At 33.6% G+C, this 12,710-nt stretch overlaps 1 protein-coding gene across 4 annotated transcripts in view; it reads right to left on the bottom strand.

The window, feature by feature from the left end:
- The window catches only part of LOC143231655 (uncharacterized), a 163,880-nt gene that overhangs the window by 121,327 nt on the left and 29,843 nt on the right, over window positions 1-12,710 (bottom strand). Inside the window, exon 1 of one of the 4 annotated variants that reach the window (XM_076466210.1) lies at window positions 840-1,520. The exons of 1 other annotated variant lie outside the window; for it this stretch is intronic. In XM_076466210.1, coding sequence (XP_076322325.1) covers window positions 840-885 — 46 coding nt within the window. In that variant the 5' untranslated portion in view covers window positions 886-1,520. Of the gene's footprint in view, window positions 1-839; window positions 1,521-12,710 lie in introns of those variants that run through there. 2 more of the 4 variants (XM_076466207.1, XM_076466209.1) reach the window with 2 other exon arrangements.

The raw sequence follows: 12,710 nt of genomic DNA, 5'->3' as shown, positions 1-12,710 counted from the left end.
CTACAGAGTGTTCTATGACATCAAGAGAATCTTTGTATGATGTTTCATGCACAAAAATTCCGTTGAATTTCTAAAAGTCTCTGAAATATAAAAAAAAGGCTTTGAATATTAACCGAATATTGATAAAATAATCCATAAAAGCTAACAGTTTGTTTTAAACTATTATAGTGGATACAAAAATAGCATTTCATAAAAAGCTATTGTCTTTCACCTTCTGGCCCAAGTGATGAGTTCCAGTATCAAACGAAAGGCATCTTGGGCAGCGACATGTGAAATCAAGTGATATTCGTGAAGTGTTATTTTTATTTCATCGATGAAACCCTTAACTTTATAACACCATCTTTTACTACCCGTGGATAGCTAACATTATAAACGGGTAACATATATGTTAATTAGTTTCACCAGCACAGCTGTTTACCACTTGTTATACACAAATTTAGGCCCACATTTATAAAAACGGTGTAATAGTTATATCTCAGTATTCAACTTCGAAATAATATATTTATTTTCAGACTTGCTAAGGTTTCATGAGTAAATAACTGCGGGTGCCTAAAGTCGGTTCAGTCATATATATATATTCAACTTTTACCACCTACAAAGAATTAACTGAAAATTAGCTTGGCTTATAAAAACACAATGAATATATTGTTTACATATTACTGTCGACCATTCCTACCATGGGGATTTCTTTACAGTTTGTAGACTCAATATCATGATAACTGTAGTTATACTTTAAGTTATATAAATTAATTTAGGTGACGGTGGATAAAATATCGTGGGGTCAGACGTATAGTAACGCAGACCTAAATTAAATACTAAATATTTATTTCCCAACTTACTCCGCTCACTAAAGGAGTGAGGCCTCGTGTTTTCCTCATTCTTCATTCGCACGATGTACGTTACAAGATCTGGGCTATCATCATCTCATCAGCAAAGAGATTTTGTTGCGAGCTTTTTCGGAAAAAAATAATTCTTTTTTTTTACATAAATTTTTAAATTCTATGGGCCTCTACCCCACCTTAGAAACCAAAATACAATACGAAGATAATCGCGTTTCCTTGACACGTACAGAGGGTTCAGTTGTAGCTCGATTATTTCTACTCTCGGCCCAGTTTAACTTGAGAATACACACTGCTCATTTGCTCCAGCACTGCGGAATCACGCTCCGCAGTTTTAACCGGGTTATGACATCACATCCTTCTGAGATCCACGAAGATGGTGGAGAAAAGTTTTAATCAAAATATCTGAGAACCAGTTCTGCAATCTATTCTACGGACTATCCGATTAAGTATAAGAATGCCTAAAGTTACGAAACACAGACGTTACTATTCTGTGTTATTCGCAAAATTAATTTGTAAGTTACTTTTGCGCATCCACCTATACGTCATATGTACTATTACGCATCACATAAAAAACGATCTCGCTGCGTCACAAGTAGGGTGAGACCGACATATGCGAGCATCTATGTAGTCTCAAAATATATCTAAATACCAAAACAAGCATTGGAACTGCTTTTGAGACTAATTTTACAAAAAAAAAAAAAGATCAAGAGATGGTGGGATTATGAGCTAAAATATTCCTATTGACAACAACAAACGAGAAAACATGGTCGTTCTATGAACAGCGGCTAAAGTTAATGAAAATACGCAAAACGACACACAATCTTATTGAATGTTTACAGGGAAATAAAGTTACACCAATCAGCTTTCAACCATAAAACAGCCGAATAAAATACATTACGTGATTTGTTCATCGTAAAATATTAGTTTGATTTGTAGAAGGCCTGTTGTGATTGGGCGTGTGTATATATTGAAGTTATAAGTTTAATATGCTTATATATAGTTATAACAATTATCTATATACAAAATCATAACGGTTATCTATATATATATATACAAACAGTCATAACAGTTATCTATATGCATAGGTATAAATGTTATTTATCTATCAATATATAGTCATAATGGTAATGTCTACATGGTCATAAGGGTAAGTTACAAATGGTCGTAACGCTAACCTATGTACAGGCATAACACTTCACTATGTACGATCAAAACATTTATCTACACTTATCTACATACAGTTCTATCGCATATCACATAGACATAACGATTATCTACATATGGTCATAACAGTTATCTATTTATAGGCATATGGCTCATCTAGATATAGTTTGTTTGTTTTTCATTTCGCGCTAGCCGTGAGTAATTTAGTAACGTAAGATCAGAAGGAAGGCAGCTGCTAGTCATCACCATCCGACGCCAAATCTTAGGCTACTCTTCTACCAAAGAATAGTGGGATTGATCGTGACTTTTTTACGCCGTTACGGCTGAAAGGGCAAGCATTTTAGTGTGACGGGGATTTGAACTCGCAATCCTCAGATTATGAGTCGAGCGCCCTAACCATCTAGCCATGCCTGGTTGTACATATAAAGCCTATCTACATATGGTCATAATGCTTATCTATATGTTGGCATAACGACTATTTATATAAATTCATAGCGATTATCTACATACAGCCATAACACCTGTGTACTAAACCTTTCTATAAATATCCGTGTGTAGCTGAGTGGGTTCCAAGTATTACCACCTTCCCTTAGGGGTATAACTTGGTGATCATAAAGTATTAATATAGTTTTAATAACTAGGTGATCAAAGTATCAATACAGTGTTAATAACTAAGTGATCATAAAGTATTAATATAGTTTTATTAACTAAGTGATCATAAAGTATTAATATAGTTTTATTAACTAGGTGATCATAAAGTATTAATATAGTTTTAATAACTAGGTGATCATAAAGTATTAATATAGTTTTAATAACTAGGTGATCATAAAGTATTAATACAGTGTTAATAATTAAATGATGATAAAGTATTAATATAGTTTTAATAACTAAGTGATCATAAAGTATTAATACAGTGTTAATAACTAAGTGATCATGAAGTATTAATATAGTTTTAATAACTAGGTGATCAAAGTATCAATACAGTGTTAATAACTAAGTGATCATAAAGTATTAATATAGTTTTATTAACTAAGTGATCATAAAGTATTAATATAGTTTTATTAACTAGGTGATCATAAAGTATTAATATAGTTTTAATAACTAAGTGATCATAAAGTATTAATACAGTGTTAATAACTAAGTGATCAAAGTATCAATACAGTGTTAATAACTAAGTGATCATAAAGTATTAATACAGTTTTAATAACTAGCTGATCAAAGTATCAATACAGTGTTAATAACTAAGTGATCATAAAGTATTAATACAGTTTTATTAACAAGGTGATTATAAAGTATTAATAGTGTTAATAACTAGGTGATCATAAAGTATTAATACAGTGTTAAAACTAGGTGATCATAAAGTATTAATACAGTTTTAATAACTAGCTGATCAAAGTATTAATACAGTGTTAAAACTAGGTGATCATAAAGTATTAATACAGTGTTATTAACTAAGTGATCATAAAGTATTAATACAGTTTTAATAACTAGCTGATCAAAGTATTAATACAGTGTTATTAACTAGGTGATCATAAAGTATTAATACAGTGTTATTAACTAGGTGATCATAAAGTATTAATACAGTGTTATTAACTAGGTGATCATAAAGTATTAATACAGTGTTATTAACTAGGTGATCATAAAGTATTAATACAGTGTTATTAACTAGGTGATCATAAAGTATTAATACAGTGTTATTAACTAGGTGATCATAAAGTATTAATACAGTGTTAAAACTAGGTGATCATAAAGTATTAATAGTGTTAATAACTAGGTGATCATAAAGTATTAATACACTGTTGGTTGACTGATTGATTTAGTGTTTTATGGCACAAAGCAGCTAGGCTATCTGCGCCAAACGTCTGGTAAAAAGGTAAAAGTAAAGTAAATGTAGTAAAATTTATAAAAAAATGAAGGTAAAACAAAACAACATTTAAAATCATAAATAGCATAAAACTAATGTTGACATCCAGTCTACAATGTTAAGAAAGAAACCACAGTAAGAGAAGTTGTAAATGACTTTCTGAAGCATAAAGATAATGATCATAACCCACCAGGAAGACTAACAGGTAAGTACAAGAACCACCGTCAGTCACCTGAAGTTGGCCTTTCCAGTCCTGGTGTCGAGTTATTTAATATTACGGCCATTTATGGCTTTTCAAATCGAACTAGAGAGACTGTGATTCTTAAAAAGGAACCACATTAAAAAAAAAAGTTTAATGTACAAATTTAAAACACTTAAATGACATTAAAAAGATTAATGGCCTTTAAAAACACTAAAAACTTTATCAAGGTGTCACCATCACCAATAACACTGTCTTATGTTACGGATAAACCTTGGGGCAGAACATGTTTAAAATGGTGTCGTCGTTGAGAGTCGTAACGATGGCAAGAAAGTAAAATGTGGCTTACAGTGACCTGAGTGTTACACAAACTACACATTGGTGCATCAGTTCCTGATAAAAGAAAACGATGAGTTAAGAAACTGTGACCAATGCGTAGTCTAGTTAGAACAACTTCCTCCTTCCGAACATTACGGAAGCTAGATGACCAAAGTCCAATATAGGATTTTATTTGGAAAAGCTTGTTTTACGGGTTGCTCACTCCAAGTGGACTGCCAGCTGGCACGGAGCCGAGCCTTGAATACAGGACCATAGCCTATGTATGGAATGGGCAAAGTGGTGATAGTACCATAGCAGATAGATTTAGCTGTCATGTCTGCAAGCTCGTTCCCGCGAATACCAACGTGGCCTGGTATCCAAAACCTGGATAGAAGTAGATGTTAAAGAGAAATGGGCCAGTCGGTTTTGAATATCAGCGAGAACAGGGTGTGAACCAACGTGAAGTGATTCCAGGGCCAGTAGAGAACTAAGTGAGTCAATATAAATAGTGCAGTTTGAGTACTGTTTAGCTTCAATATGATCCAGGGCAAGAGAAATGGCATGCAGTTCAGCAGTGAACACAAAAGCTGTAGAGGGGATTCTGCGCGCAACCACCGAACCGCAACAAACCATGGCAGAGCCCACAGAGTCACCTGATTTTGAACCATCCGTATAAATTGGGATGGAAAGATTGTTCGAAAGATGTTCAGTAAATAAAAGACGGTACTTCCAATCGGGAGTATCTGTTTACTCGGATGACTTAAAGAAAGGTCACATTTGGGGACTGTAATAAGCCATGGTGAGATGGGCTGACCAGTGGATTCTGCAATTTTATCCAAGGACAGATCTAATTCATCCAATTGCGTCTGGACGCGAAGGCCAAAAGCAGCAATGGCAGATCATCTGTTTTGACAACGTATGGCCAACCGAAAAAGGAAAACACAACCCCAGGTAGGATGCTTTGGTAAAGAACAAAGTTTAGAAGAATATAGTAAAGACAATTGCAAACGGCGAAGATGCAAAGAAGGTTCATGAGATTCTACGAATAAGTTCTGAACTGGGGAGGTCGGAAAGCCCCAGTGCAGAGTCGAAGTTCCTTGATGATGAATGGGGCCCAGCATCGTTAAGGCCGAGGGTCTGGCAGACCCATAGACCAGTGATCCACAGTCGAGTTTCGATCGAATAAGAGCACGACATATCTTTAACAAAAAACATCAATCCGCTCTTCAACTAGTGGTAGAGAGGACACGGAGGATGTTCAGTGCTCTTGTGCACTTAACTTGTAGCTGCTTAATGTGTGGTATAAAGGTCAGCTTACGGTCAAAGATAAGCCCCAAGAACTTGGTCTCAGGGACCACAGGCAGAGAAACTTCACCGATACTTATTGACTGTTTTTTCACTATTTTATTTAAATTTTTATTTGGAGGATCCATAGGAAAAAAGAAAATTTCGGTGCCCACTGACCCCACCCAACATGGAGCCTTACGAGGGGACGCACTACAATGTCAAGCAAGGAAACTGCAGCAACGCCAGGGTTTCGTGAGCACTATACCCAAACACCAGCATCAGACACAATGTTCACAACACCAACACTGGTACTCGATTGACCCTAGCCCAAGTGGACCAGCCGATTGTCCCAAGAGGAGCCACCCAAACGGCACCCGTCTACAGGAACTCAAGGCCAAAATGGTGTGTTAGGGTTGGACCCCTCAACCACCAGGATCCTCTACTCCCCTTCACGGGTTGCCACGCATGGCAAACACGTGGGTGGATGTTTAGATTCTAGAGGAGGTAAACTGAAAGAACAAAACCTTCCCTGGAAGGTCCCCTCATCACGTACAGAAATCCACACCGAGGGGTAATACAATGTTAATAACTAGGCAATCATAAATGTATTACTATAGTTTTAATAACTAGGTTATCAAAGTATTAATACAGTGTTAATAACTAGGTGATCATAAAATATTAATACAGTGTTAATAACTAAGCAATCATATAGTTTCAATAACTAGGTGATCAAAGTATTAATACAGTGTTAATAACTAGGTGATCAAAGTATTAATACAGTGTTAATAACTAGGTGATCATAAAATATTAATACAGTGTTAATAACTAGGTGATCATAAAATATTAATACAGTGTTAATAACTAGGCAATCATAAAGTATTACTATAGTGTTAATAACTCGATGATTAAAGTATTAATGCAGTGTTAATAACTCGATGATTATAAAGTATTAATACAGTGTTAATAACTAGGTGATCATAAAGTATTAATACAGTGTTAATAACTAGGTGATTATAAAATATTAATACAGTGTTAATAACTAGGCAATCATAAAGTATTACTATAGTGTTAATAACTCGATGATTAAAGTATTAATACAGTGTTAATAACTCGATGATTATAAAGTATTAATACAGTGTTAATAACTAGGTGATTATAAAGTATTAATACAATGTTAATAACCAAGTGATCATAAAGTATTACTATAGTTTTAATAACTATGTTATCAAAGTATTAATACAGTGTTAATAACTAGGTGATCATAAAGTATTACTATAGTTTTAATAACTATGTTATCAAAGTATTAATACAGTGTTAATAACTAGGTGATCATAAAGTATTACTATAGTTTTAATGACTATGTTATCCAAGTATTAATACAGTGTTAATAACTAGGTGATCATAAAGTATTACTATAGTTTTAATGACTATGTTATCCAAGTATTAATACAGTGTTAATAACTAGGTGATCATAAAGTATTACTATAGTTTTAATGACTATGTTATCAAAGTATTAATACAGTGTTAATAACTAGGTGATCATAAAGTATTACTATAGTTTTAATAACTATGTTATCAAAGTATTAATACAGTGTTAATAACTTGGTGATCATAAAGTATTACTATAGTTTTAATAACTAAGTTATCAAAGTATTAATACAGTGTTAATAACTTGGTGATCATAAAGTATTACTATAGTTTTAATAACTATGTTATCAAAGTATTAATACAGTGTTAATAACTAGGCAATCATAAAGTATTACTATAGTGTTAATAACTCGATGATTAAAGTATTAATACAGTGTTAATAACTCGATGATTATAAAGTATTAATACAGTGTTAATAACTAGGTGATCATAAAGTATTACTATAGTTTTAATAACTATGTAGGTGATCATAAAGTATTAATAGTGTTATTAACAAGGTGATCACAAATTATTAATCCAATTTTGGTAACTAGGTCATCAAATACTTTCGAACAATACCCTATCAAATAACAGTTGGTAAACAGTACCGAAAATGCCAACCGTATAGCGAGTGTCGTCGTGCATAGATAGATAGAGCCGCGTGCTAGTGTATCACGTGCGCCACGTTAATTTTAAAGGTTCTACTAAACACCTATAAATCACACAATTACACGTGCGGCTGCATGCCGAGCAGCGTCGAACCATAAATATTTGATCCATATACTGGAGGGTCCCATGTGTTACTACGAATACGTCAAACAGTTTCCAACTTTATATGCTTACAATTACAAAACCTACAAGCAGCAATGGTGGTTACGTTAGTAAAATTACTACAACAATCCTAATTTTTTGGTATGCCAGTTCTTGAGTATAATATTAAAATTAATTCTAGCAAATTACAATAAAGTTAATAAATTACAAGCGTTGAAATAAAAATTATGTTGCGCTATTAATTCTTATCTATAAATCTGACTTATAAACGACTTATTTAAAACTGATAATTATAATTCACATTGTAACAGATCCTTCTACACCAAAATATGTCTACTGTATCCCAGACGGCCCGATGAGCTCAATAATTAGGAGAAATGTCTCTTTGGCACTGTATATAAGAAATGAAGCGTTTATGACCACTTATAATCTCCTTTGAATTCGTCCCGGCACGGCCAAGCGTGTTAAGGCGTTCGACTCGTAATCCGAGGGTGGCGGGTTCGGATGCCGGTCGCACCAAACATACTGCTCTTTCAACCGTGGGTGCGTTATAATGTGACGGTCAATCCCACTATTCGTTGGTAAAAGAGTAGCCCAAGAGTTGGGCTAGTTGCCTTCCCTCTAGTCTTACACTGCTAAATTAGGGACGGCTAGCGCAGATAGCCCTCGTGTAGCTTTGCGCGAAAATCAAAACAAACAAATTTGAATTCACTCGAGAATTTTCAGAAGTACGTAAAACTTATCAAACTATCCCTCAGGAGATGTATTTTCCACGAAACATGTATAAAATCTTTTATGTAAGTATTATACTTCAAATGGACTAATACTTAACTAATTTAAGTTTTAACAATAAGTATGCAGATAAACATTACTAGATGACCGTATGGAACTGATAGTGAAACCACAGCAAACACTTAGAAGCCGATAAACTTTGGACTTATCACGAACACTAGTTATTATGCTATGAGAATTTTCTACCATCGTAAAGTGTCTCTCTCTTTCTTGTCATCTTATCACTGAATACTAAACTTCCGAATAAAGTATCACTTATTCAGTGCTAATTTTATAGACGCAGTATCGCACGATAATTATTATATAAAACATGTTTTCAAACCCCTTATGTTAGCTTTAAGATACATAGCACTGTGTAAAAATGTTAGCACAAAGTCAACAACTAGATTACAGGCTACTTTCAAAAAACAATGGAAGGTAAATCACAGGTGAAACATGAAAAGTTTATTTATTTTCATATTTAGTACAACAGAAACTCAGTGGAAGTGCTTGAGTTCAGCAAATAGTTAATTGTGTTTGTTGCTTTAATAACTACAGATGGTCTTTCAGCCATTGTTGTATCATATTTAATTAAAATTTTCTTTGGTATTTTACATCAGATGTCTCTAATATATTCCCATAAAGTGTTTTTGAAAGTAACTTTTGATTTTTCAAGTTTTTGATTTATCAAATCTCACATCTTCTGAATTGGGTTGATATCAGATCTCTGTGATGGCCATTGCATCATTTTGAATGACTTCAGCAGCTACTTTCTTAGCTGAGTAATCTAAGAATAGGTTAGATGAGAGTCTGGGTTCATTATCTTCTTGGAAGTAGAATCCTTTACCAATAATACCCAAACCACTAGGTATACTTTGACAGATCAGTATCAATCCTTTACCAACAATACACAAACTACTGGGTATACCATGATGGATCAGTATCAATCCTTTACCAATAATACACAAACCACTAGGTATACTTTGATAGATCAGTATCAATCCTTTACCAATAATACACAAACCACTAGGTATACTTTGATAGATCAGTATCAATCCTTTACCAATAACACAAACCACTGGGTATACCATGACTGATCAGTATCAATCCTTTAACAATAATACCCAAACCACTAGGTATACCATGATGGATCAGTATCAATCCTTTACCAATAATACCCAAAACACTAGATATACCATGATGGATCAGTATGAATCCTTTACCAATAATACCCAAACCACTAGGTATACCATGATGGATCAGTATCAATCCTTTACCAATAATACCCAAAACACTAGGTATACCATGATGGATCAGTATCAATCCTTTACCAATAATATACAAACCACTAGGTATACCATGATGGATCAGTATGAATCCTTTACCAATAACATACAAACCACTAGGTATACCATGATGGATCAGTATGAATCCTTTACCAATAATACCCAAACCACTAGATATACCATGATGGATCAGTATTAATCCTTTACCAATAATACCCAAACCACTAGGTATACCATGATGGATCAGTATCAATCCTTTACCAATAATACCCAAACCACTAGATATACCATGATGGATCAGTATCAATCCTTTACCAATAACATACAAACCACTAGGTATACCATGATGGATCAGTATGAATCCTTTACCAATAATACCCAAACCACTAGATATACCATGATGGATCAGTATCAATCCTTTACCAATAATACCCAAACCACTAGATATACCATGATGGATCAGTATCAATCCTTTACCAATAATATACAAACCACTAGGTATACCATGACAGATCAGTATCAATCCTTTACCAATAATACACAAACCACTAGGTATACCATGATGGATCAGTATCAATCCTTTACCAATAATACCCAAACCACTAGATATACCAAGATGGATCAGTATCAATCCTTTACCAATAATACCCAAACCACTAGATATACCATGATTGCACTTGTGCTGGTCCGTAATTCCATTTATTTTACAAACATCTCCTGTCACCTCAGCAGAAACACATTACCAAAACATCAAACTGTCTCCCAGCATACTTTGTGGTAGGTACTATGTATTGAGGTACATATATTTTACCTTTCTTCCATTTGATGTACAACCTTTGCTTTCATGTAAGTATTTCAAACTTGAACTCATCTATCCGTAACATCCTTTTCCAATCATCAACAGTCCAGTTTTTGTACTTTTTAGCAAATTTCAATATCTTCACAATATTTGGAGATAAAAGTAAAGGTTTCTAACTGCTATACAACCAAATATTTTAATCTCATTGAGTCTTCTTCATACTGTAGATCAGGACACTTCTCTGGTTCATGGTTGTTTATCTCATGCTTGAGATGGATAGCAAGCTTCCTTCTATCCTAAAAGCTGCATAAACAAAGATACTTAATAACAGTACCATTATATTTAGGTGTTCTACCTCTTACTTTACTATTTTCAAATTCGCCTGTCTCTGTCTCACGATCCATGATGTACTTGACAGTGTTTAAGGAACATTTCAAATTTACAGTAATTTGTAGGAGTCCACCCAGCATCACAAATAGCTTTTATGTTAACTCTCTTCTCTACTGACAATTCTCTACGATTGCTTGGCCAAGAAATGACAACAAAACTTAATATATAGAGTTAAATACTGACTTTATCAAGGTTTATTTCTTGAATGATATTACGTTGATTTCTCCTAGCATGTACCGCTACCATATGCTAACTCCTTGCTAGCTTCTTTCTATATAGTTAAGACACAACATAGGGTACCATGACAGTTATTTCATACCCAAAATTTGATTAGTATGTTCATTCAAAGAGAACACTTATGATATATCCTTGGTACAAGTACAGAGAAATCCCATAGGATGATAAGTATTCTCACCAGGGTTCAATCAACTGTGAAAAGGAACGAAGTATAACCACAATGCTACAATTTACATTATGTTATAGTATGGGAAAATAGGACCCATAAAACGGAAAGAACAACAAAATATTCTCATGTCCTAACACTTTTACTCAGTATTTTGTACCCGTAGAAATCATATCTTTATCTCCTTTTATCAACATCAAGATAAATGAAGGTGCAATTCATATATATAACTGTACACGGCACTTATGTCCTGTGAAGGAAGCGAGATAAACAGCTTCTAAAATGACTCATTAATGTCTTTCCTAACTCAATGTTCATTATTATTGAATATCTACAGTATATAAAACTTTCTTTGTTCAGGAGATAACAGTAACACTACTTACAAACCATCCTTAGCAGCACTTGGCAATTGTGACTTCTCACAATCAACAAAACTTATTTAAAATAATTTTAATTTTTTAAAGTATATTAGAACAAATACAAAAAACCAGTACATAAATCAGGAATCATAACGTAAGTACACATTTTCTACTAGTTGCATGCATTTAAATAGATACATTCTTATAGCTGACTGCATTCAAATAGATACATTCTACTAGTTGATTAGGTATCAATAGACACATTCTACTAGTTAATTAAATATAAGTAGATACATTCTACTAGTTGACTGAGTGTAAATAAGCATATTCTACTAGGTCTTTGAGCGTACATATTTCATAAAAAATATAGAACTAACATTGTAAATACCTGGTGCAATGCAGTAATGTACTAAATATAGAACCAACATTGTAAATACCCGGTGCACTGCAGCAATATACTACATATAGAACCAACATTGCAAATACCCGGTGCACTGCAGTAAGATACTAAATATAGAACTAACATTGCAAATGATCGGTGCAATGCAGTAATGTACTGAATATAGAACCAACATTGTAAATACCTGGTGCACTGCAGTAATATACTACATATAGATCTAACATTGTAAATACCCGGTGCACTGCAGTAATATACTAAATATAGAACTGACATTGTAAATATCTGGTATATTACAGTAATATACTGCATATGGAACCAACATTGCAAATACCCGGTGCAATGCAGTAATATGCTAAATATAGAACTAACATTGTAAATACCCGGTGCACTGCAGTAATATACTAAATATAGAACTGACATTGTAAATATCTGGTATATTACAGTAATATA

This window comes from Tachypleus tridentatus, chromosome 11 (genome assembly GCF_004210375.1).
Source record: "Tachypleus tridentatus isolate NWPU-2018 chromosome 11, ASM421037v1, whole genome shotgun sequence".
NCBI classification, from domain to species: domain Eukaryota; kingdom Metazoa; phylum Arthropoda; class Merostomata; order Xiphosura; family Limulidae; genus Tachypleus; species Tachypleus tridentatus.
Note: the sequence above shows the minus strand (reverse complement) of the source record. Positions and strands in the feature narration are given on the sequence as shown.